At 40.7% G+C, this 27,915-nt stretch overlaps 1 protein-coding gene across 3 annotated transcripts in view; it reads left to right on the top strand.

Annotated features, from left to right (window-relative positions):
* The window catches only part of LOC114590892 (contactin-6-like), a 190,929-nt gene that overhangs the window by 18,495 nt on the left and 144,519 nt on the right, over positions 1–27,915 (top strand). For 2 of the 3 annotated variants that reach the window (XR_013392004.1, XM_077925020.1), the window contains exon 2: positions 19,032–19,166. Coding sequence is in view for 2 of the 3 variants with exons in the window: in XM_077925020.1 (XP_077781146.1) it covers positions 19,112–19,166 (55 nt within the window). In the remaining variant the exon portion in view is untranslated. Of the gene's footprint in view, positions 1–7,781; positions 7,839–19,031; positions 19,167–27,915 lie in introns of those variants that run through there. The other variant, XM_077925021.1, reaches the window with a different exon arrangement.

Genomic DNA, 27,915 nt, shown 5'->3' with positions numbered 1-27,915 from the left:
ATCAGTTCTGGTGGCCCTTCCTGTGCTTTTTCTCTCCTGCTGTTTGTGCATGTCCAGAGTCAGTCCAGGCACAGAGTAAGTCTTTTAAAGCTATACTTATTTCTTCTTCTTCTTCATAATCATCTTTATCATTTACCTTCCTTTTACTCTAACGTCCCTATGGCAGGCAACAATATCACAACACAATATGAAAAACAATTTAAAACAACTTCCAATCACAAAAATAAGATGGGTCCTAAAAATACATGCAGCACTTCATTTATTTGCTGTTGTTGTTTAGTTGCGTCCGACTCTTTGTGACCCCCTGGACCAGAGCATGCCAGGCACTCCTGTCTTCCACTGCCTTCCGCAGTTTGGTCAAACTCATGCTGGTAGCTTTGAAAACATTGTCCAACCACCTCGTCCTCTGTCGTCCCCTTCTTCTTGTGCCCTCCATCTTTCCCAACATTAGGGTCTTTTCCAGGGAGTCTTCTCTTCTCATGAGGTGGCCAAAGTATTGGAGCCTCAGCTTCAGGATCTGTCCTTCCAGTGAGCACTCCAGGCTGATTTCCTTAAGAATGGATAGGTTCATTTCTTACCCTGTCACAACTCTTGTTCCTCTTTTCCACCCTCCATGGAATCTTAGAGTGGAAGGGGTCACAAGGATCATCTAGTCCAGCCCCCTGCAAAGCAGGAATCTTCTGCCCAACATGGGGCTCAAACCCACAACTCTATGATTAAGAGTCTCACGCTTTACCGACTCAGAGATGTTCTTAATGTTACTACAGCCTACAGCAAAAACAAACAACTATGGATTCCACAAATGGCATACTGAGATGGCAGCATTACATTATTCAATTTCTTATTCAAAATCACTCCAACGTGGCCCCAAACTATTCCTTTGTCTCCCTAGCCAATTTTCTTTTATTTGATAACTTTTCAAACAAAGTTATAACCCAAACCACTTTATAACAATACTATTTCATAGCTCATAGCTCAATACTATTTCATCACTTTGCCTATTGATAGGGCTAGCTCTCCTGTCAACTTCAAAAACAGCATGTAGAGCTCTCCCTTCTTATCTCCCAAACACCTAGTAGAATATATTTCAAGTCTTTGCATAAACAGGGATCCAGATTAGCCACAGTGATGGGAATCTTTTAAAAACTTACCTGTTGGTCACATATGAGCAACACAGCTAGGGTATGCTTCTCCAGCATTAGCACACCAAGTGTTTGGCTTATAGACTCCTAAACAGGTAACTTTTTTTTAGCACACCTGGAACCGCATTTGCACCAAATCCAAGTGTGCTCCTCTTCTAGTCCTTTAGCACAGGAGCATGAGACTTTCAGCATCTTGAGATGGACAGAGAGGCAGTGGTAAGCACTACACACAGCTGGTTCTGTTTGGGGACAGCATATTTTTTAAACATGTTTTTCTGCTCACCTCTGAAACAACACAATCTGCTGTAACTTTAACAATATCACTTTGAACTGGGGGGGGAAATGTTTCACAACGTGTCTCCAAAAATATTCAGTAAGACACAAGAGTGTTATCTGTAAGTTTTTCCATATGTTTGGTGACACTTGCTTTAAAATTAGCTACAAAGAACTGCCTTTTTGACAAGACAGTCTGTGACAAGTTGTTAAAGAAAGTTATTTATTCTAATATTAATTAGGGGACCCTTAGCCATCCTGCAGCAAGAATGTGAAAGTGAACAGTAAAGTGAATTGTGAAAGGGGCAATTCATCTGGTGGCAATATAATATTGTATTGTATTATAAACATTTATGTAAGACTTTTATATACAATATAATTATTATATGGTATGGTATGGTATTATACACTTATGTAAGACTTTTGAATATTCGCATGGAGTGTTATAGCCCTTACAAAAACCCTTTAAAGGAGATTTTCTTTTTCTCATTTTGCAGATTGAGAAGGGGAATGAGTTGAAGAATGAGTTCATGGCAGAGATTAACCTCAACACTGGGACTCTCTAATTTACAGGCTTCTGATTCAGAGGGCTCCCAAATTATTCTAAACATACTCATTTTAACATTGGAACATATGAAGATGCCTTTATATCAAAATACAAAAAAAATCCTTCCAATAGCACCTTAGAGACCAACTAAGTTTGTGATTGGTATGAGCTTTCGTGTGCATGCACACTTCTTCAGATACACTGAAACAGAAGTCACCAGACCCTTATATATAGTGGGAGGGTGGGGTGGGGTTTTTCTCAGAAAGGTGGTGGGAATGGGTGATTGGCTGATAGGTGTGGTAAGCCTGTTGACGACTGTTAACAACTGCAATTGGTCTTACAGGAAAAAGCAAGGGGTGAGATAGCTAAAATAGCTTTATCATGTATAATGAGATAAGAATCCAATGTCTCTATTCAAACCAGGTCTCTCCATGGTTTTAAGTTTGGTAATAAGTTGCAATTCAACAATTTCTCTTTCCAGTCTATTTCTGAAATTCTTTTGTAATAAGCTACTTTGAGATCTTGTATCGAATGTCCTGGTAGATTGAAGTGTTCTCTGTCTTGTGATTCCTGATGTCAGATTTATGTCCATTTATCCTTTGGCGTAGGGTTTGGCCTGTTTGTCCAATATAGAGAGCTGAAGGGCACTGTTGTGTGGGGTCTGAGTCCAATTTTATGTAAAGGCGGTATTGGAAAGTTGTCTGTGAGCCTCCTGGATGTAATCAGTTTTGTTCATGATGATGGGGTCTCTTCTCTAAAGGAATTAAATGAATTCTTTAGTTTTGGGCATTAAGGGCAGGATTTTTTTCCTTTTGCTTAATGGAGGATACTTCCAGGAAAGGGGAAAAAACAGTTTCCCCCCAGGTTTTTTAATATAACAAAGGTAAAATCACTTAGCATGATAGCAGAACCTTTCCATCTAACTTACTCATATAGACCCGGCTTCATCCCCTTAAAAGAGATTTAAAAAGCCTACAATTTGCATCCAACTCTAGCAGAAACTTTAAAAGCTAGAGACTTTTCATCTTCTTTTCTTTTTTTTATTAAAAAGTTTGCTGCATGAAAACACTCAAATAGCTCTGCTTAAAACTTGACAGGCTTACTTCACTCTGGAAAGGCTCGCTTACCTGCACATTTCATCCACTTCTGTAAACAGGGTAGGGGAGTTATGGCTATTGTAGTCAATGGGATGAAACAGTGTTGGATTTAACTAATCAAGTTTGTACCCAAATAATGAATGACGACAAAGTGTAATTCAGTAAATCAGTTTGGCTGCTCCCAAAGGTTACAGATCTAGAGACAAGGCAAATCTTATGCTTGTTGCGTACCTCTAGAGAGAATTTTGCTTTAGTCCTTCTTACTTATCACAGGAAGGTCTGAAGTGCAGGCAGCCCATGAATGGACATGGGGGAAGTGATGCTTGCATACACACCTTATCCCTCCTTTAAACCCATACACATTCACTCAAATGCATGAATAGGGCTTAGATACTCTACCAGATCATTTCCACACAAGGTTTGCCCTATAGGGGTTAACCTTCCAGGTGACACAGGCAAGCTTCCTGAGTAACTCATTTCTGCCCACTGTCCATTACTCAGCACTAAATATTTGGGATATTATGTGGTAATTAAAGCTGAAATCAATAGGTCAGACGATAGGCAGAGGGGGAAAAACAAATTATTAATGCAGAATGTAAATCTTTCAATAAAATAAAAGCAATTTGCCACCTGATGCAGCCATCTCACTGGACCCGATGTCAGGATCAACCCTGTATAGTCTAAAATGCTCGCAAGCAATATTTTAAAGGCCATTTCCTCTGAAGTTCTGGAGATTAATGTTTTATCTGGTTGGATCCACTGGCTGAGTTTGTCTGAAAGTGTCTACAGTGTAAATAGAGTCTACCATCACTATGCTTTTAGCAAGCTGGATTTTTCAAACTTGATTAACATGTGGGACATATTTAGAAGCTGGCACATGCTTTTTTCTTTCTTTTTGATCTTATCTTGCACCAACTTCAGACTTAATCAAAAGAAGGTAAACCCTCCTGCCAAACTTTATCTTCTTTGTATAACTATTGACAAAGACTTCTTTAGGAATTCTATATTATTATTATTATTATTATTATTAATTATTATTATTATTTACATAGCTCTTTTCATTGCACATAATGCTGACTGACTGTAGTCTAACCCTGCAGTGAAAGCATCCTAGCTAGCAAGAAAATATGTACAGCTACCTAATATTTGGTTTACAATTCTGCACATCCCAGCTGACAGATGATTAAAGCTCTACGAGAGTCATCCTCTCCAATGCATAAATGGACTCATTTTTTTAAGCTCTATTTTTGCTCAGAGTATTTCCTGGCAATTCTCTGGGGAAATCTGAGACTTAGAATTTGTATTCATGTTGGAATTAAGGCTGCCAGGCTGAAGTTCTGGTGGTTAATAAGCTGGCAGGTTTCCAATTTCTTGTCTGAGAAGCAAAAATTGACCTGCCCACCCCTTCATTTCATTGTTAAAAAAATGATTTGCAAATAAAGACTATGAGCCATGACTGCAGGTGTTAGAAGTAACACGTGGCCTTTCTGATCCCACTTCTAAGGGAAGGACTCCGTTTACAGAAGGCAACTCATTGAAGAAATAACAAAAAAGTAGAAAAAAATAACTAAGCCCTTGATAATTTGTTATAACACATTTAAATGTTTTATTGGCAGAAAGGAAGTCCCCGGGGCATTGCTAGTTACTGAAAAGATATGGGGCATAACCCCATAGACTAAAATTTGCAAATGATTATTTATCTGCTAGATGCAAATTTTGGCTTTGAAAGTCAACAATTTTACATCTGAGTAATGCCAGCTAAGTTCTTCAGTTAATATACATCACCCCAAATCAGTTCCTTTGTACAGTGGTACCTCGGGTTATAGACACTTCAGGTTACAGACGCTTCAGGATACACACTCTGCTAACCCAGAAATAGTACCTCGAGTTAAGAACTTTGGTTCAGGATGAGAACAGAAATCGTGCAGTGGTGGTGCGGCAGCCTCGTTAGCTAAAGTGGTACCTCAGGTTAAGAACAGTTTCAGGTTAAGAACGGACCTCCAGAACGAATTAAGCTCTTAACCCGAGGTACCACTGTACTTCAATTATTCCCAGTTCCCAACTGATCCTGGTACAATTCCTAATCATCAACATTATCATCACTGATAATAATTAATTTTCTATACCACCCTTCATCCAATGATCAAAGGGTGGCTTACAGCAAGCAAGCAAGCAAACAAACACACAAACACCACCTTCCATTCATTACCTCCCCAAATCATCTCTGGATAAAATCGTCGGAAATTAATTTATTTCCCCAAATTAATGTCTTACCCATAGCCAGTGCTTTTTTTTTCTAAAAAAAAAAATGTTTAGGGGCACTCTCATTTTGACTCAAGAAAATCACCATTTTATAGTTCAAATCGGGGAAAATAAATACAGTAAATGGACAAAAGTACAAAGATTCACAAAATGTTTAGGGGTATGCATACCCCTGCTCCCCCCCCCCGAAAAAAGCACTGCCCATAGCCAAGATCATTCCCAGATCCATTTTCTCTAATTTAATTTCCCACTCAGAAACACTTGGAGAAACCCTAGCAATGCCTCTTAGAATCTCAGAGGCCATTTGCTAAAATGAACATCACATTTGGGCGTGCACACACACACACACACAGAGAGAGAGAGAGAGAGAGAGAGAGAGAGAGAGAGAGGTGACTGATGCAGCAACACAGGTGAGGCACCGCTGCTCTCCCAGTTTCCAAACACAGTGTGTTGCTGGTGCTTACTGGACGGAGAGAAAGAGGTGGGAGGTGGGGGAAGCTCAGTGTTGTTGATATTTGTCCCATAGCCCATATAATGCATATGTAAAGTGGAGTATCTAAGTTACATTTTGTATTTTGAAGGAACCATAATTAATTTTTTTTTTTAAAAAAACTGCAAAAGCCAGAAAGAACATTTCAGAAGTAAGAATAATAAACAGCACGAGGTCCTGCAAAAGAAACATCCCGCCACCCGTGCCCAGAATAAAAATGAAGAGCCACAATAATTGAGAGATGTCTTCTGCACATTGTTCAGAACTGGAGATTTGTGACTTATTGCAAGCTAATCCCCTTCAGCCATTAGCTCAGTGCATGGCTGGAGGGTGGAAGGCAAATGCTGGTGTGGTTTGCTGAATAAATTGCAAATCAAAGGGAGTGGGATCACTGGCATGTAAAACACAATCTGCTTAGTCCTGTTTAGTCTACCTAAAGGACTGCATCTAAAAATAGCCACAAAAGACTTACAGCTCTTTACCTCTTTGCCGAGCTACACTTCCTTGCTCCTAAACGCAGCAAAAATAGAAATAAAGATGGGATAATTACTTATCTCGGTAAAATGATCACCATTTTTCAATTGCAACTCTGAGAAGTTAATGTCATACATAAATAGCTGCTTCTTGTGTATTGAAGTAGCAGATAATCATCATCTGAAGAAGGAGGATCTGGGACCACAAAACTGATGAATGCAGTTATTATTCACAAGCAAAATGTGCAATATTGGTGTGTGTGTTGTGGAAACCTCAGGGTTATTCTGAGTCCCTCCTCCCCTCCACATGAGTAGTGTGACTTTGGTTACATGCACATAAACATGACGTGACTTGAATCAGCATTAGTATGACCATAATGCATTGCTTTATGGATTTAAAATTGTAGCTGTTAAATGGAAATCCCAATGTCTAATATTTCATTTCTCAAGAATGTAATTCGCTTTCATTCTCTGGCCCTCACTCTCATCTACACATATCCATGTTTGTAGCCAGTCTCTCTAATACAAACTAGCTAACAGGGTGCCCTCTAGATGCTGCCAGCTACAACTTCCATCCCAGGCCTCACCCAGAGGAAAGTTTGATTTACCATTAACCCAGCTTGCAGCAGGTTCCTACACAAATAGCAGAATAGATACACCCTGACTGCTGAGGCTGATGGAAGTTGTAGCACTAAACACCTGGAGTGTATCACATTGGTTACCCCTGCTCTAATATCATCCTGTAAAGTGGGGGGAAACATGCAGTTTATGGAAAAACATGTGAGTGAGAGAAAACCTTAACCTAGGATAAGCAAAAACTTGGCCTCTTCACTTTCCAAACTTTGCCGCTGGATAGTAAGATATTCTCCACGGTTCTTTTTATAGAACTATGGTTTTTAGATAACTTCTCAAGGTGTTGGCCACGCTGGTGGCTTAAGATTTACATCAGTCTCAGAGTGCCTGAAGCTAACAAGAATTCACAGGGTGACTTAAACCACCGTAATACTGCCATCATGGGCCTGAATTTGTTTTGTCTTCCTTCAGTTGCGAAAAGTGCAGCCGACACGGCTAAACACCTGCAATCGCCACTGTGAAATGGTCATTAAGGTTATTCACATTACCCCCGGGAAGCTTTTGTGTGACACTGCGTGCCTATTCTTTTTCTTCGTAACAAGCAAACTCAGGTATATAATTACTGTGTTTTGCCTCACTTCAGTTCCATCTGACTTCACTGAGAGAGCTGCAACCCATAAACCCACCGTCTAGGCCAATGACACTTTAATCCTGCTTTTTATTTAACTGATCCAAAGACAAAGAAGGGGTAGGGAACCACTGATGGTGTCACTTAAGCAACACTTAAGGCTTGTTTAAGGAGCTGGCATGCGTATGTGGGCGCAAGTACAATTGCTGCTCAGGCAAGGAAGAGAGTCCAAGCTGCAATGCGGTGGATGGGACTGTGTTCTATTGGTTCTCTGCCTCTTATAACCAGCCAGAGGGCCTTCTCAGCAGTGGCACCCCTCCCTGTGGATCACCCTCCCGTCAGATGTCAAGAAGGTAAAGAACTACACAAATAATTTTTGCTGCTGGTATAGAAGTATAGAAAATTGGAACAGTGGTGCAAATGCATATTTATTTATTTTTAAGAAATTGTCGCCTGCCCTTCACTGTGAAGCGATATAAGAGTAGGATACATTACTGCTGCTACTACCAATAATAATAATAATAATGATAATGATAATGATAATGATAATGATAATAATGTCTTTCTGAGTAGCTGGTGGTAGAGCAACTGCATTGGAATCAGAAGGCCCTGGGTTCAAACCAAAGCATATTGTGGGGGAGCCGGGGGGGGGGGGCATGGGACCGCCAGGTGCAAACTTCTGAGGGCCCACATAACAGGTTCCCTCACTACAGCAGGAGCCATGGGGAGGCAAGCCATGTCCGACTGGGCCTTTGTTGCTGAGGTGGCGGCAGTGCCTCCTTCTCCTCATGGCTGGCAAAGGGACACTTGCATGTCAAGAGGGGGGGGGGGAGTCTGCTTCCACTGCCCGCTGAGGATGAATAGGGAGGGAAAGGAAGGTGAGAAAGCACTGCCTGAGCCATGTGTGTTGCCCAGAGTGCCTCACTGTAAGGTCAAGAGGGCAAGGCAACATGGTGGTGCTCCTGGCTTCATGTTTCTCTGCCTTATCTCTGCTCCCAGGTTGGGCCTAATTTGCAAGAAAAGATTCCCTTGATTAGACACTGGCCAGGGACCCACGTTATGCTGCTGGTTCAAACCCTGGCATCTCCGGGTAGGGTTGGGACAACCTATCTGAAACTCTGGCGAGCCATTGCCAGTCAGTATAGATGGTCCAATGGGGTGACTTAGATGGCCCAAGGGTCTGATTCAGTATAAAGCAGCTTTCTGTGTTCCTATACACAGGGAGAGTAAAATGCATAGATTCAACTTGTGAAAAAGTAGAGTGTGTTAAGTTGTGTGTGGTTTCTTGGATTGAAGTAAGTGTGTGTGTGTGTGTGTGTGTGTGTGTGTGAACTTCCAACAAATGTATGTATCCACTTCGTTCCCTCTAAGGTCTAGATTTCCCAGGAGTCCCAAATATTGCTCTCCATGTGCAATTTGCATTATTTGTAGATTATTCCAATCCATGTTCAAATGCTCTGCTTTGAAGGCTGGATTAAAATTAGGCGTGTACCCATGACTAATTAGCTGGCCTGTTCTGCTCTAGACACCTCAGATATTGTTTAGCCTTTAAAAAAAAAAAATCACAGTGAGACGTCAATGCTGATACATCTTCAAGTTTTCCTGATTACACCTGGAGAAAGAAGGCACTGTGAAAAGCTACATGCTGGCACGTTGATCATGCCCGTTGCCTAAAATACAGGTGGGAGGGGCAATCTAACACTGGTTGTATTAATGAATTCCAAGTACATGAAGCAAATTGTTATTGTGCCCAAGAGACGTCATGTTCAGAATGATTACGATCATGCATATTGTATATAAACTGCAAGGGGGAGAGAGAGGGGGAGAGGGAGAGGGAGAGAGAGAGAGAGAGAGAGAGAGAGAGAGAGAGAGAGAGAGAGAGAGAGAGAGAGATGGCAACGCCAGCCATGAATCAGCTCCAGAGAACTTGTACTTTAGGAGATAACTCTGTATTTTTATAGTGCCTTTTCTAGGAATTACTTATGCCCAGAGGATATGGGTTTTTCTGTGCTTATGACAACTATATTCATTATGACTTATTACTAAAACAGGTTTTATGGTTTGTCTGTAAATGATTTCCCAGCAGAGAAATTGCCTCTTTATATATTATTCTGAATAAAACAACTTACTTCATATTAACAATTTAGCATGTATTTTATACCAACTAGGTGCTTAACAGGAAACACCCCTGAGACAACAGCAGGGGGGAAATGCAAGGCCTCCCTCCCAAGACATCCAGTTGCTTGTTTTGGAAAAGATCCAATTTCCTCGTCCTTCTGAACAGTTTGGGGATTGGTGTTCCTTGTCTTTCACTGTGGCTCCTCACTGTTAGGTTAGAGGTTAAAAAAATATAACATCCAGTTAGCATGGAACAATTCACTGCTTAAATTTGATCACAGCAGGCAAGTCAGAGAGCAGGGTGAGGACAGAGTATGCTGGTGAGCTCTCAAGGTGTTATATGGTGAAAAGAGTCTTTTGCAGATCAAAAGACTTCTCACTGCTTACTGGCTTGGATGCCCTGGGACCTGGTTCAGGTTTGGACCCTGATGACCTCACTAAGGCATACTGGCTTGGTACTGAAAATGCAGTCGTGACCTATTTGACATGACACTGAGGCACAGTGGTACCTCGAGTTACAAACGCCTCAGTTACAAACTCCACTGGAAGAGTTACCTTGAGTTGAGAACTTTGCCCCAGGATGAGAATGGAAATTGTGTGCTGGTGGCGCAGCAGCAGCAAGAGGCCCCATTAGCGAAAGCACGCCTCTAGTTAAGGACAGTTTCAGGTTAAGAACAGACCTCCGGAACGAATTAAGTTCGTAACCTGAGGTACCACTGTATACGTACAGTAAACATCAGTGCTTTTTTCTGGGAAGATGCAGGGGTACACATACACCTAAACATTTTGTGAATCTAAGTTTGACCTTATTGAGGGGCAATATGAGTAGGAAAATGACAGTACCCCTAAACATTTTTTTTTAAAAAAAGTACTGGTAAACAGTGCAAATAATTGTAACTACTGATCAAATAAGGAAGAAGAGGCATTGTTGGTAACCAGTCATCTACACTTTAAAAAAATCACCAACTAGTTATGTCACAGTTGAGCATAATTAACTGAAGGATGTTGAAGACTTTCTGAGATTTGTGTCTTTATATCAGGGTGTTTGCATGTGAGAATGTCCTTGCAAGTTTCTAGCCTTGGAGGACCTTGATTAAACTGGCTGTAGATGTGCAAAATACCTTGATGAAGCAACTAACAAAATAGTGTTAACATATCCTGATTTTTTGGTTTAGCATGTATTGCAAGACCACAGTTGCCACAAGCATGGGACTCCTTGACTGGCTTCCATAAATACCATAGACATTCCTCAAATAAAAACGGACAAATCTAAGAAATATATAAGGTGGTAATAGAGGGTTTCATTGTCTTCTGAATGTGGAAGGCTCACTTGACACAAAAGTGCAAAGCTTTGGTGCTGAACTATTTTCATAGGGTTGGTCCAAACTTAGTCATGCTTAGAGCAGATCATTAAAATCAATGGAACTTAATGACTAAACTAAATTTCTATAGATCTCAACGTGTCTGTTCTAAGCATGACTAACAGGATTCAGTTCAGTGTTGAGGGTATTACATAAAAGATCGTATGAGAGGTGAAGCCATAGTATTTACAACAAGGAGAAAGCAGAAATTATCTGCATCAAGAAAGCTGAGATAAATAGCAAGTGTGTTTTCTCCCAAGACTGCCTAGGAAATAATTTGAAAAGCAGCAAAATGCTAGTAAATCTCAGACACAGTCAAGCTGCCCTCTGCCTTACTCTACACCACTAAAAGCATTTGCAATTCACCCTGTTATGGGCATACAGAAAGTTCAAGTAGTCAAACTGCACAGAGACTGCCTGGGGGATAAAAAAAAAGTTTGAAAAGAAAAATACTCGCTGAATACAATTGGCATTCATGAGGAAGCTCACATTAGCTGCCTGCAAATCAGGTGTTCAGCAGAGAATAGAGAGATCATATATAGAGGTTTGCTGTATCCCTGGCTGGGACTTTGCGAGATACTGTAGTGTCAGACAGCAAAGAATGAGCATGAGAGAAGGAGAGAAAGGCAGGGATCAGAGGCTAAACGCGGTTTTTGGTGACAATGGGTGTGGGGAAAAACAGGTTTGTAATATCTGCAAGGCTTTAAGAAGGACAAAATAAACCCTGAACCGACTGCATCCCCCATTGACCCCTTCCTTAAATCATTTATTTTCACCATATTCATGCATTGAAGCAGTGCTTTTCCTTCCCTCCAGTATCACATCATTTTCTTTGCAGTGAAGTTTGGAACCAACCTATGCATTAGCCAGGGGTGTCGTGTCCTGTTTTGCCACCTGAGGCAAATCAGGAAGGTGCCCCCTCTGCCCTGCCCCCTGCTTACCAGGGTCGTGTGTCTTGATCCGCTTCTAACAAGATCTTGCAGAGCTCTCATGAAGCTCTCGCGAGGTGGTGGCAGGGGCAGGTGAAACTTGTATGGGGGCACCACCCTGTGGGAATCTGCTACCCAAGGCAGCTGCCTGCCTCATGAGTGGGCCGGTCCTGGCATTAACCCCATGCATAAGTTGGGTCAATGGTGTGGTAGTTGGGAATGGGTCCATGTTGCCAATGTTACTAGATTTGCTTCTTTCAGTCACCACGCCTACAGCTGTGTCTAAGAAGAGCCTAAGGTGCAGGCTAAGGGGCTCCATGTGATTGGGACACCCAGTTCCGCCAGTGCCCCACTGATGTGAAGCCCATACATGTGTGCAAGAGGTCTGCACTGGGGTCTTCCCTACCCTACACAACATAGTTGTTGAAACAAGCAGGTGCAGGGGGTGGGGCTAAAAGGACAGCCCCACTCACAACTCAACACACTGGAAAAATGCCCTGGGGGTGCCTGCAAGCCCCCTAAACTCTGAGCATCCTCTGGTACATGCAGCTCTGGAAAAGGCATCTCCCTTCTCTTCCAGTGCGCTTCCTAGCGACATATACCAGCTGGTATATGCACACTAATCTTCTGGCATAACACAGCAAGAAGAATGAGATATTGTAGAGCTAATCTACTACCGTCATACCTCGGGTTACAGACGCTTCAGGTTGCATTTTTTCGGGTTACGGACCACCGAAACCTGGAAGTACTGGAACGGGTTACTTCCGGGTTTCGGCGGTCGCACATGCGTAGAAGCGCTAAATCGCGCTTTGCGCATGCACAGAAGTGCAGAATCACAACCTGCGCATGCGCAGATGCGCCACTGTGGGTTGCGGATGCTGCGGGTTGCGAACGTGCATCCCACACAGATCACGTTTGCAGCCCAATCGTCCACTGTATTTATTTACACACTATGTACAGACAAAAGCATAATGTCGTCCGTTCTCCCCAGCTCCAAGAGAACAGACAGAAAGAAAGAAAAGCGAAAGTGCAGTGTAATAGTACCCGCATCTGAAGAGATAAGACTGTCTTCTTTTCCCAGACTCGTCCCAGACAGGCTCCCAGACAGGCATGCGATTTACAACTGCAGCATCGGAGGAGTGAAATTGCTAACACTGTTGCACTGTGCACGCAACTGATAGCCTGACAAGAGTCCTTCCACACACACCCAAGAAGAATGGCTCCTTAATTTCTCTCTCTCTCTCTCTCTCTCTCTCTCTCTCTCTCTCTCTCTCTCTCTCTCTCTCACACACACACACACACACACACACACACACACACAGACATGCACAAAATGGGGAAAATACATGCAGACTTTTTAAAGCTGGGGATTTACTGAATGCTCAAAGTAGAGGAGGTATCTGCCCATCCATCCAAACCATAGCATATCTGCTACACCAAATTTCCCTTGGATGAATACCAGTTTCGGAAAATGTTTCGCCCCAGCAATATTAGGCAGATTGTACCCTCTCATGGGAGTGCCATCCAATCAGAGGAAGAAAAGGAAATTTCACAGTGGGAATGCCACATTAACAGGAAAATTTGATATGGGAATGAGTTTGATTTGAAAAGATCATGGAGGGAGCATCTTTAACAGGAAAAAAACAACAACACCTTTAATAGCTGCTTTTAAAGAGATATGTTTGTATACATTTTATTCCATTAAGAAGTAAATATCTAAACTGTTCTACACAAGATAGGCACTTCTACTCCCATTAACTCATTTTGTTGTCTCCCTGTCCATTTGCTTAAGATGGCTAGAGAATAATAATTAATTTAAGCAATAGTTATATCCAGAAAACAAAGGATCTGACAGCACCATTTATCTTTATACTTCACCAGAATTAAAAAACAGGCAAGACACTCTAATTTAAACCAGGCATTCTCATACAATAAATATTACCAGTCTTTTGTTAAAAAAAATATTCTTGGTGTAGTTTGACAGTAAATTATCATATGAAAGACAGTATTAGCAGCTGTAATACTAACAAGTATTTATGTTTGTCAGAAAGGTTTCTGGGTCTGCTGGCATTTAATAAATAAAGTTACAATAATACCTAAGAAAACATCTATCTTTATTCTTTCTTGTCACAAGCTGCAATTTTATACCTGGGCATAATTTTATACCGGACTCTGAGCAAGGATAGACAAATTGTGGTTCCTCTCTGTTCCTCTTTCTTCACTCCCCATATTTCAACATCTGCCTCACAACTTCACCAACATTTTGGTACACATTTCTCATAATATGTACATTTTTGCCTGGAATTGTGTCTAAAGTATTTTTTACAAGCAAGGCATTGCAGCATAATTCATCTTGGATGTTATTTTCCCTAGCACTAGTCCTTTATGCAAACTAATACTGTACTTTTTTTGTTTTTGTTGGAGAACTGCTTTGCAAAATTCAGACATGTTTGAATGGCAGAGGATAAGCTGCTTTCCAGCTCACACATTGTTTTGGGAAGTGCAGATTACATAGGTTTGCATAAAAAATGTGAACCGAGCCACATTTCTCTCCCATCTCTATTTCCGTGTAGACATAAAATAGGACTGTGCTGCCCTTTTCTTTGTCAGAATGGATGAATTAAAAGCAACACCAAGTACACTAAAAACATGTGGCTTAAATATTCAGCTGCACAGTGGCAGAACCATGCATTGTCTTGATCACAAAAGGCGCATGCTTAGTTGTAATTTAAATAGACAGTTCGATAGTATCAGCACATTTTTGCATTATGGATTTTGATGTTCCCAGCACAATGGCTTAGTTTTACATACACAGAGTATTAGATCAATGATACAGAATGGAAGATAAAAGCCTCCCAAGTCAATGTGTTCACCTTAAAAACTGATTGCGCTGGTACAAACTACAGGGGGAAATTTTAAAAATTCAAAAAAAAATAATCTGATCAAAACCACCCTCTGTCTTTGGGCTAGCAGCATCCTAGCTGCTGTTGTGGCATACATAAAATGTTTTTTCTTCTCTTTTGGCAACTCTTGACCTGAAATGCCTAGTAAAAAAGCTGCTAGCCCAAAGATGGAAAAGCAAAGAAATACCAACAAAAGAAGAAAGGCAAGAAAAATTGATGGAATACGCTGAAATGGCAAAACTAGCTGGAAGACTACGAGATAAGGACAACAGAGACTTTAAGATTGGGAATATTTATGTTATACCTGCAGAAACAATGTAGTGAAATGGACTCTTTAGCAGGTTTTGATTAAACAAAACTATCAAAATAAATATAGAAAATACAACAATGATCTCAAAACAACAAGAAAACAATAATCATTATACTAGACTCCAAATTAAGAATAAAAAAACAAGCAGAAGAAATTTTTCTGTAAAAAAAAAACCAAAAGAGGAAGTTGAGGGAAGTCGTTGGGGGGTATTATGAGGATAGCATTGTTTTTGTTTTTTGTTATGTGAACGATGTAAAGATGACATAGATATGTAAAATCAAATAAAAATTGATTTAAAAAACAACAACCACCCTCTGTGAATATGTGGTGGATGCTCACTGGATATTGGTTGAATATAAGGATGTAGAATGGATACTTGGTGGTTGTTCAGTTTTAGTTCCTGATTGGTGTCATATGCCAAATGTGAAACATTTCTGGAACCCTATTTCTCTGCAAACCATGACTGGGGCGAAGGTGCTATGAGGAATATGGGATGGGTGAGAATGATGCTGGAGACCCCCAAGACACTAGGTTTCTTTATCTCCTACCTAGGTGATACTGTGGTACCTCAGGTTAAGTACTTAATTCATTCTGGAGGTCCATACTTAACCTGAAACTGTTCTTAACCTGAAGCACCACTTTAGCTAATGGGGCCTCCTGCTGCTGCCGCACTACCACTGTGTGATTTCTGTTCTCAACCTGAAGCAAAGTTCTTAACCTGAGGTAATATTTCTGGGTTAGTGGAGTCTGCAACCTGAAGCTTATGTAACTTGAAGCGTATGTAACCTGAGGTACCACTGTACAGCACTTTAGCATGAGGTATACACTCATATTTTGATGGTTGCCCAGCATTAAAAGTTACTCCTATGAAACTGATATAGCAAGGAACAAATTGGGACAGACCTTTTTCCATTATCCTAGCTTTTATTAACAGGGATCTTTATTTTATTGTGCAAGAATATTAACCATGGCATTCCTCACTTGCATGCCAAAGTGATTAGTACTCACTTTAATACCTCAGGATTCTACCGCCTTCTTCTTCTGCACATGCTGTGCATGTTTCAGTCTTTCTTTCACTTCACCCAGTCATCCCACACCCTGCAGTAACTTTGAATGACCTCAGTAAGATACAATCAGGTCATTTCCTTGAATGTTCACTATGGGTTGTATCCAATGCAGCACTATATGAATGTTCCCTCAGTGCAAACATTTCTTTTTCTTTTCTTTCTTTATTTTTTACTCAGTTTTACACTACACATTTGAATTCAAACATTAGTCATAATCATCAACATTTAGTATTCCCTGAATCCTTAGACTTCCCTCCACCCTTCCATGGTTTCCATTTTCAAACTTTTTCAACTTCATCATATAATTTCTCCATTTTTCTTAAAATAATCCATTTTTACCTTAGTTTTTAGTACATTACAAGTGTTACTCAAATCCTGCCCAAGTTTTTAGTTGTTTGCAGTGTTCCCTTAAGTAAATTGTAAATTTGCAAACATTTCTGTTTATGTGATGGAACAATCTTCCCTTCTCCTCCCCTGCAAGCTCCCTAAATCTCTTCTAGGGGATTCCCCAACAGTTTTGGGGGTGGCACAGGACATGTATGGGGGCAGGAGAGGGGCAAGTCCTGCTGTGGAAGCAGAAATCCTTGCACTGATGGAATGCATTCAACTGAATACCGCTTTACACTTACTTTCTTGCACAGTACTGCATTTATTTTCTTCTTGTATTGCATTGAACTAAACAATCACTTTTGGTTTTGGGTTCTTCATCGTAGTCACTCCCAAAAATCTGACCACCCAATAGCTCTTTTGCCAGTCTTAGAACAAAATCATATGTAAAGTTGCACAGAAGTGATCCCATTGTCTTCAATAGGATCTACTCCCAAGTATGATATAGGATTGCAGCCTTTATCTTGCTTTGTGGCCAAATGAATTTGAATCAAGAGAAGATTTAATGGATCCATCCTCCTTAATGAGGATTTTCCATGTGCACCAAGAGTCAATCCAAAATAGTTTTATCGTTTGATAGGTCTGTGTGATCAAAGCTTCCTCATTGCAGCCTTGTACAAATTTTCTCCCAACAGTAAATTATTAGTTTGCCCTTTGGGAGTAAAGGCCAAGTTGACACCTTTCTTGATTTACTTAATCATACAGTGGCTGAAATGTCAAAGGAAATTAGAGCAACTTGTTATATAAACCCTTGGGAAACATGTTGCTTACTTAAGGATAGCACTTTTATCTGATAGGGGCATTCAACCATCGCTTTGCAATGATGAAAAGTACTTCAACACACACAAGACAGGGACATTTGATTCTGTCAGTTCCTCTGCCCCCATCTAGTTCAGCAGTTCACTCCTTACTCCATATTGTCCCAACCCTCAGGAAAAGCTTTCAGAAGAAATAGCAAGCTGCAGTAGGTGGGGTTCAGCAAAAACGGGGCTCCCTGAATGTGAGTAGAAGTGATTTCCACTACCACAAAACCTCCATTGCTTACACATCTGTATAGTTAAAGATGTCCACATAGTCTGCAATCCTAAACTTGATTACCTCTTGAAATGAAATGGGAATTACGTCAGAGTAAAGATGCATACAGAATTTTGTTGTTCATCATTGCGCTGTCAAAAGTCAATGTATTGCAACATACCTAGCCCAAGTGGAAATTAATTACTAGAAGAGTTTGAAAGTTACAGTTTTTTGCAGCTTTTAAAACTTGGGCATATATAACAGAGGCCAGCATTTCCACACAAGGCAAGCCAAGGTGTCCATGAAGCAGAAAGTTGGACTGTGGAAGTTCCATTGCTTTTTCAGGCTTTCGGGGAGAGGAGTCACCTCTAGTTATGACATTTAATATTTGGGCAAAGCCCCTGACATGGGACCTCCTAGATGGAACACCTAAATGGTCCCTTTTCAACTAGATTTCATCAAGCAAGCTCACTCTAACATTCCTTCATCTGTAAATATTCAAAACATATTGGATTTAAATTGGATTTTGACACATTGCATTGAAACCATTTCCCCCATCCACATGAGGAATGTACCAAGTAAGGCCATAGCTCAGTTTCAGCATTTCCCCAATTTTTGTAGCTCTGAAGAACTGCATTGTTGGCATTGGTGGGACGTTACTCATGGAATTGTGACCTCCAATGGTTCAGCTGATTATTATTTTTGCGCTTTCCATTTCAGAGTTCCTAACTGAAGTTAAAATACCATTCGTTCTCAGAATCTCTTTTCCCTTCTCATTTCCCCCCTAGTTTAATAAATGATTCATTTGGATACTAGTTCTTATTTTCAGGCAATGTATTTGGTTTTTCTCCTTATATCTCCAGAGGCCTTTTTCATGCTGGTTTGTAGCTTAGGAAGTTATCCTAGCTATGTTCTTGGAACTGATATTACAAATGCTGTTTCCAAAAAGCTGTGGGGTATAGATTTCTGGGGCAGGGAAGGGGTGGAGCTTCACTAGTCCAGGACCCATTGGATCCAAAGCCAGCCCCACTGCCATCGCGTGATAACATAGGCCCCCAGCTGGGCCTGATCTACCTGTTTTCCAATTCCCACCCATCCACTGTGCACAGGAAGGCTGCAGATGCAGAAGTGGCCCTGCGATTCCATAAAGCCCCACTAGGCTGGTGGTGTAGGAGTGTAGCTTATGAAATTCCAATGAACTGATGGGCGTTTAGCTTTTCCTCTTGAAAGCAATCAGAGGTTTTATAAGCCGTGTGAAAAGCAAGGTAACTACAAACAGATGTAAGTTGGGACAAACAATCATGACATCTTTTCCTCCAAGGAAAGAACTCATCGTCCCACAGCACACAAAAAAAGGAGGACAAATACAATATTAGGGCCTTAAGGTGGATTTAAATAAAACAAGTCTACATATTTGTTTGGCATGTATACCACCAACCTATCTCACTATTTTACAGGCTATAAAGTAGTGACAGGAAGATCTACATAGTTTCTCTGATGATTGGATGGGAAGAATTTCTGACCTTGGAACGTGGAGATGATGTTGCTATGGAAACTCGTATTTCTGCTACTACTTCTGAGCTGCTTTGCAGGTGAAGTATTCAATTATTACTCTGTAGAAGTCGATTGATAAATATATCACTGTGTTTTATTTCTTAACAGAAATGCATGCATCTTAAGAGGACTAATCTGCACAAACCACTGGTCTAAGCACCTTGTCATTAAGATGTCAGCTACAGTTACTTATTCCAAAGCCATTTAACTCTGGCACAACTACAGCTTTTTGTGAGCTTCTGTTGACTTTTACTGAAGCTGTTGTGGGCTGAGCCGGGAATGTGAAAGCCACCAATTGCTAAGGACTGAGTTGAGTGAGGATGATCTGTGTGTATGCCATCAACAGCTCCAGGTGTTCTGATCTTTAAGTGTTAGAAAGGATATTTTAAAAGGAATTCAGTAGACAGTGGGAAATTGAACATTTTCAGTCCAAACTATACTGAGCAAGAGAAAACAGTATGCATCTAATGCATTTGGGAGGTGATGATTCCCTGTTTGGAATTAGGAGAAAATTCCTCTCTGGTTTGTCTTCTTAGGAGCTCATCTTGTTCTGCAATTCTTGACATGATTAGTTTTACAGAGCCTTAATAAATACTCCCTTGGAGATCTGACAATGTGCTTTCTTTGCCCCTCCCTGCTACCTCTTCTTGGCATGTCATTAGCATATTAGAGAACTGGTCTTAGTAGACCAAAAGCATGAGTCAACAGTGTGATGCACCAGCAAAAAAGGCTATTGCTATTCTAGGCTGAATCAACATAAGTATAGTGTCCTAATCAAGGGAAAGCATAGTACCACTCTATTCTGCCTTGGTCAGACGACACCTGGTGTACCATGTCCAGGTGGAGCAAGCTCTGTTTTTTCCTACCCCAGAGGGTAGGACGTGAACCAATATCTTCAAGTTTCATGATAGGAGAGTCTGACTAAACATCAGGAATAACTTTCTGATGGTAAGAGCTGTTCAAAAGTGGAACGGACTCCCGTGGAAGGTGGTGGACTTTCCTTCCTTGGAGATTTTGAAGCAGAGGTTGAATGGCCATTTGTCATGGCTGCTTTACCTGAGATTTCTGCATTGCAGGGGGGGGGGGTTGGACTAGATGGCCCCTTTGAACTCTAAAATTCAATGAAAGAATTATGAAAGCAAAATCAGAAAAGCATGAAATACTCTTTAAAATAACAGAGTACACTGCACAGTAAAATGGCAAGTAGTATTTTTGCCTGGCATCTAAAAGATGACACAACAGGCGTCAAGGGTGTTCCTTTCAGAAAATTTAAACAAGCACCTTTGAAAGAGTTCAGTAACTGGCACTGAAAAACCACCTGCCAGTTTCATCTTCCCTCTAATGGAAGGTTTATCTAAGGAGAAAAGCCCTAAATGGAAGATCTTAACATCTGAAGGGGAGGCAGAGAATGAGCTTATTTCTGAAGTTGGATATGTTCAACAAACAGTTCCACTTGTCAGTTTTGTGGGAAACACTGTTTTGTGGCTTGTATGCAAAGTACTGGTAATGAGATCATTCCATCATCGCAAGCATTTCTCCTTCCTGGTGGAACTATTATCACCTGCCCTCTCCATGGAATATTCTCCTGAGCCTCTGGAGCAGATTTGAGGAGGATGCAGGGTTGCCTGGGGAAACGAGAGAAGACAAATCATGTTGTACTACTAGGTTTCCTTGCACTAGCTTCTGCCAGGACTATGATTTAGTTGTATGCAGCTCATTCATCCAAAAGTCACAGTTAATAGATCTAGAAAAGTTATCACCCCAGGTAGATAAAGTTCAAAATTTAGGGCACTGTAGCTATGAATGCAGATGCTAGGACACATTGCCTTTGTCATAGAATCATCAAATTTTAGAGTTAGGAGTTGATGAGCATTCCTTAATTTTCTCCATCCGAGTCTTTTACAAAAACGTTGAACAACAATGGGCCCAGGACATAACTCTGGGGCACCCCACATGTCTCTTTTTCCCAGGATGATGAAGAACCATTAGTGAGTTGCTCTTTGGGTTCAGTCAGTCAACCAGCTACAAATCCACCTAACAGTAACCTTGTCCAGCCCGCATTTTACCAGCTTCTCCACAAGAATATCATGGGGGACTTTCTCAAAAGCATAACTGGCTAGTAAACTTCCCATATGCACCTGGCAGGTCCCTGTTAAGAAAGAAAGAATGAGATCAAATCGGAAGTCTTCTTGTGCCAAGGATTACTGGCATCCTTCAAGCAACACAATATTTGAGCTTGAGTGACCATTAGTCTGACTTGGTACAGCAATTTTTATATTATTTGATCCTGTCTTGGTATAAGGAAATTGATCAGATAACCGTCTGGTTCCTGGGCTTTAGCTCTTTAATCCTGTGGTGTTTCTCAACTAGTAATGAAGGATAGTGTCTATGTTCCGTGGAAAATATCAGTGAGAAATGTATAACTGAAAGTTAAGTTCATTGGTAATGCTGCTGTTTTATCTATGTTTTGCCATTATGGTTCTGGAAATGGTTTTTACACTGATTTAATTGTGATGAGGTAGTAGCCTTAACCCTGCCCAAGAACAGTAGGCTGACTTAAGGGTGTGTAAGGCAGGGCATGGGAATCACACAGCTCTATCATCCAGCATCTTCAAATATCTTAAGGGCTGCCACACGGAGGAGGGAGCATGCTTGTTTTCTCCTGCTCTGGAGGGTAGGACTCAGACCAATGGCTTCAAGTTGCCAGAAGGGAGATTCCGACTAAACATTCAGAAAACTTTCTGACAGTAAGAGCTGTGGAACAGACTCCCACGAGAGGTGCTGGTCTCTCTTCTTGGAGGTTTCTAAGCAGAGGTTGGATGGCCATCTGTCATGGATGCTTTAGCTGAGATTCCTGCTGTCAGGTGTGTGTGCAGGAGCCAGGCCCTGTGACCAATGCTTGCCTTATCTTCTACAATGGGGAAGACAAGATCCTGGTTTTTTCCTGAGATATGACACTTGATCATCGGACATATTATATTTAGAAGTGACTTTGGCCACGTAGTACATATTTAATGTTTTGTTGGGTCTCTGGACCGTAATAAAGATTGTTGTTGTTGTAAATAATAGTTTTTTGCTTTTCAAATTTAATGAGTTTAGAGATTTCATGCATACTTGTATATTGGGGCACTATTGTACACTAGCGGGACAGTTTTATATGTATCAATGTGCCCCGTGTCTTAGTGTATCAAAGTTCCCCAACAGACATTTTCAAAAAAACTAACAATTATTAATAAAACCACTGAACTTATTTAAAAATCATGTGTAATCCTGATTACTGAGTGGAATAACTTACCTTTGGTATTTTTAAATCTTAACTAAATGACGTAAAACAGTGTTGGAACACTTTTACATTTCACATAATTTTTTAGTTGGCTGTGCTAAAAACACACCTACTCTCGTCAAACGCCAATGGCTAACTGGCGGGTGGTGTGGTCGCAACTATTGCACTCACACATGTATAGACACGTTATTCATGTCGCAACATCACTAAAACGTGTCTATACATGTGTGAGTGCAATAGTTGTGACCACACCGCCCGCCAGTTAGCCATTGGCGTTTGACGAGAGTAGGTGTGTTTTTAGCACAGCCAACTAAAAAATTTTCTCAGTATTGAAATATTGCTGGTGTATCAATGTGCCCCGTGCATCAATGTGCCCCGCTTCTGCTTACATGATGGTAAGGACATGATCCAAAAAGGAGGCTTATAAATATTCAGATATAAATAAAACATGTACTGCTTTCTGTGTGGACAGTTCAGAAGAAATGGTCTTTTCTCCAATTAATGCTGCTTTGACTTTTATAGGGTCATTATCCAGTTCCCAAGTGTAGACATTTGTCTGACATCGGCCTCTAACTAATGTACTGAACTTGTTATACTTCAAAAACAAAAAACAACAACCCTGGTCTCATCTTAGTCATATTCTCATGATATGGTTATGCTAATTATAGCAACTACAAGTGAGCCTTAAATTAATCATATGATTCATGACTCAGCAGCTGCCTTTTCTTTGAATAATGAATCAGAAAATAATGCAAAATACAGGGTGGACAAAACTTAAAACAAAGCTAAGCTATATTGTTCATAGTAGAGTTTAGGCAAAACTGAAAATCTCTTCTAAGTACCAACAAAGTAACTAACCTAAGTAAGCAAACAATATAATTCTAATTACAGCATCAATTTGGTTTAAATTTGGCAGTGAGAGATTTTACCTTCTTGGGCTCCACGATCACAGCAGTCACGAAATTAAAAGATGCCTGCTTCTTGGGAGAAAAGCAATGACAAACCTAGACAGCATCTTAAAAAGGTCCATATAGTTAAAGCTATAGTTTTCCCAGTAGTGATGTATGGAAATGAGAGCTGGACCATAAAGAAGGCTGATCGCCGAAGAATTGATGCTTTTGAATTATGGTGCTGGAGGAGACTCTTGAGAGTCCCATGGACTGCAAGAAGATCAAACCTATCCATTCTGAAGGAAATCAGCCCTGAGTGCTCACTGGAAGGACAGATCCTGAAGCTGAGGCTCCAATACTTTGGCCACCTCATGAGAAGAGAAGACTCCCTGGACAGGACCCTGATGTTGGGAAAGATTGAGGGTACAAGGAGAAGGGGACAGCAGAGGACGAGATGGTTGGACAGTGTTCTCGAAGCTACCAGCATGAGTTTGACCAAACTGCGGGAGGCAGTGGAAGACAGGAGTGCCTGACATGCTCTGGTCCATGGGGTCATGAAGAGTCGGACACGACTAAACTACTAAACAACATCCTAAAACACCCATTCCACTGGATCTTTCAGGGGAGACACAGCGACTGTCCTTGCTTGGCCTCCTCCATCAGCAAACATTCTACATGGCAGTGGTGGACCTTAGTACCTTAAATTTCAGCAGCCCTTGTGCGACACCAGAATCTGCCATCCCTCACCTCTCATGTTCAATTGGACATCATAGCTGCAGTGCCTGCTGTGGTGTCCCTGAGGCTTGGCACCCAGTGCGACTGAGCTGGTTGTGCTCCCCTAGGAACTGCCTTTATATATGGCTACCTCAGTGGGAGAGATGCTCTTGCAAAAGCACCTTCTTCAGCCTGACTAGGACCAACTCCCCTTTAGATTTTCTTAGGAATAGTCCTACTATTAGGCAGAGTGAGGCAGCAGAGTCCGGCACCCAAATGTCTTGACTCACACTTTCTTCCCCAGAATTGTCATAATCAACAGTCATTCTACCCTGCTGCAACAAAGGGGGAGATGCAGTTATTTTCTTTACACCTTTTTTCAGCGTGGTGGAGGGTGAAAGAGGAATCATTTAATCTCCTTTAGAATGTTGTGGACAATTAGACTCACAGTTGTGGGTTCCTTCCCGGAAATGAAAGTTGCCAAACTTCAGACAAATGGGACCATAGCAGTGCTGGATTTACATATAAGCTAGACAAGTTATACCTTAGGGCCCCACTCTCTTGGGGGCCCCAAAATAATTAAAGAAAAAAACTGGATGTACATTTCCAAAATATAAGATAAAAAACAAATAAAATAAAATCTACACACAGCAGCAACAGTGTTTTGTGTTGTGTATTAGGTCCCTAAATTACCATGTAGCATATATTCAACACAAAAAACCAGTGACAATTTGTTGTTGACAAAGGACAGCTGGACATATAAAGGGCCCCATTACCTCCAGTAGCTTAGGGCCTCATCAAACCTAAATCCGGCCCTGGACCATAGGCTTTTGTTCTAGGCACATTGTACAGTTGATTTGGAATAGGAATAACCAAAGGGATTCACCCTGTGGACACCCTAATTCCCTCTTATTGGAAGCTTGACTGGTCCAACGCAAGGAAGTTTCCCCTCTCCATCCTGGTGTCCTCCTTAAACTTTGATTTTGCAAAGTTACTCCTTCCTGCAAAGCACTGTGATTGAAAAACACTGATAAAACCATTGGCTCACTGCAAAGCCCCACCACCCTACATTTGTGATAGTCATTATTGCAATCTTATTTTTTTATTTCAGCAGATCCTTTTTCACAGCATTTTTTTTTTAAAAAAAATGTCTGGGTTGCTAATGTGCCATGAAGCAGCTTAGGGATATCTACTTCAACTTGTTCCATCACATAAGGACCCTGGAAGCCCCAAATAAATTTGATGCAACTTACTCTCATGTAAGTATTATAGGGTTGAACCATTAAGGATATTAGATGCTGAGATTGCTGTCATAATACAGAAGTTTGCCCCCCCCCCAGTCTGATCTAAAATCTGTATTGTGTGGCCATAAAATATGCCATTAGAAAAGAAAAAGAAAAGGCTTTTGATTCCTTGAAAAGAACTGCATTACCACAGAACTGGCACAATGAAGCAAAAATAAGGTGAAATAAATCTTTCAAGGATATTTTAATTCAATTAATATGACTAGATCTCCCCCAACCCCGAGAAATGTACATCTCATACCATTAAAACTGATGTTCTCTATTCTTCTCATTTTCTCAAAGAGCACTTATTTTTTATGTCTCAACAAGTCTTTTTTGCTTATGCCAAAAGGAATAAATAATGCATCCATGGATAATGACATTGTAAGGAAACAGAATGGACCCCATTTTTCTTCTGCCTTCCCCCTCTAATAACCTAGTGCTTCTTAAATGAGATAATCTGATGTAAACATATAACCAGAGGCAAGGCGTATGATGAAGATAAACTCTGAGATCATTATTTGAAAATCTGAATATTTGTTATTTGGATTCATCGTTCCCGTTTGCACTATTGGTAAAATGGCAGTGTTATATATTAATGCTGCATAAGAAAGAAAGAAAGAAACATTTCGAGAATAAGGAGAGGACAACAGAATCACATGGTGCCAATTGTAACGGGAAGACAGGCACTGAATCTCAGAAGCGAACATTCCCTTTTCATCTTCCTGAACAGCTCCAGAAATTGAACAAAACAAACTCTGTATGGCAGGTTTGGCTAAACCTTGTTTTGGCCTGAGGACTAAATTCACAGTGGTAGGTGTGGCTAACTACATAAACTTGCATTCTCTGTCTCACACACAGGACACCCAAAGCCACCCCTCCTTAGCTTATCCATGTAGATGAGCTGAGGGGAAGGGAGTATTGCCAGTGCTTGGAAAGTTCATTCTAAAAACAAATTAGTTCCAATTCCAGTTCACCCACTCCATAAAGGAATTAGTTGCAGTTCCAACACAACCCTTTCCTCATAGTTCATTTAAAAGAAAACTATCTCATTTCAACATGAAATCCCTTTTATTCACAGAGTGTATAGGTAGGTAATAGAACAGCTGTTTTGTTGAGGCTCAGTTCTCTCATATTTTGGGGTTGAATTGAGTCACCTGTCAGAACAATTGTATGTATATTTTTAAAAGTTAAGTGAGCCATCCCTGAAATGTCTTGACCCCGTCCTTGAACTTCTCTATTCTAACATCTTCTGCGTACGCAAAGATTTCCTCCATTGGTGCCTGGTGTATTTCCATTTATCCAATTTTGAGATCCTTTCAAAACCTATACACCATTATTATTTCATGACCTCTCCAATGAATTTCTTTATGTAAGAGGAAGTACATTTTTGTCTTCCAACTACTGGGTTTTTATAGGTTTCTCCTATTTTTAAATATCAAATAATTTCACCTCTGCTTATGAAAGGCTTATTAACTTGAGGAGATACTCTTCGGGCAGTTCAGAAATAATTTAATGTTTTCATTTAGGTACATAACAGATTCAAAGAAAAATTCTATTTTGCTTTTATTATCTCTTTTTATGAAGCTGAGACGCACAGGTGATCAAGTATTTGAAATACCTGGTGCAACTTTTATTGCTTTTAAGAGGAAAAATAAATTTAAATAATTAAATCTGTAATAATCTGAACATCTTTAGGTAATGTGCAGTTAACTGAGGAAAAACTAGCACCAGCCAAAGTGTTCATAGGGAACTCTAAGGTGCCTGAAATAGTGACCATGAATGTAGCTCACCACCCAATGACTGAAGTTTTCCCATATCTTGATGTCATGACATGAAGCAGTTCCTTTGCCCCCTTTCCCCATCATTGGCTGTTATCGCTGGTTGAGAGGATACTATGATACAAGTATATCATACCAGATAGTACAAGTTGGACTGGGCAGTTCAGCTGCTTTCTTGTTTTAAAACTGGGTAAGCTCCAGAGATTCCCACCAATGGTCCTACCAAGTATAGCTTCTATAGAGAAGGGAAAGACTTGGCAAAAAAAAAAAAAAAAAATCCATCCTGTTTCAATCTCACTGGCTTTCAATCACAGATCCTTCCTGTCCTATTTTGTGCAGAATTTTCTGAAAGATCTCATGAAAGCTCCATATTTAAATTGTATACATTTTGTACACACTTGTAAATGGAAAGCACACACTTTTCAATGCTTTTGATGCATTTATCTGTGAAATGTGCATTTTGTATCTATCCTTGTGTCTATGCACTTCCTACTTGCCACACCAAACCTTGGTGGCAAAAACTGGAGGAGCTTGTCACCTGACTGGGAGTTGTCTTCTGTTGTGGAAGCAAGTTCAGAAGTATCAACTCAGGTGGGTCTACTGTGAAACGTAGGCCAAACAAATCCCTTCCCCATCCCTACTGTAGAGAGGAATTTCCTCACAGTGCCCAATATTGTGATCACATTTGCTTAATGATGTCCCCAGAACTCAATGCCATACCTAATGCAATTAAAGCCTCTAATTTGGGTGTTGTTGATTATCCCTTGTGGGCAATAGAGCCATTCAGAAGCATATCCTGCCTTAACTAAAGCAAACTGCTTTCCATTTCCTGGGAA

Source organism: Podarcis muralis, chromosome 2 (genome assembly GCF_964188315.1).
Source record: "Podarcis muralis chromosome 2, rPodMur119.hap1.1, whole genome shotgun sequence".
Taxonomy (NCBI): domain Eukaryota; kingdom Metazoa; phylum Chordata; class Lepidosauria; order Squamata; family Lacertidae; genus Podarcis; species Podarcis muralis.
The sequence above is the reverse complement of the archived record's forward strand: the minus strand, read 5'-3'. Positions and strand labels throughout refer to the sequence as shown.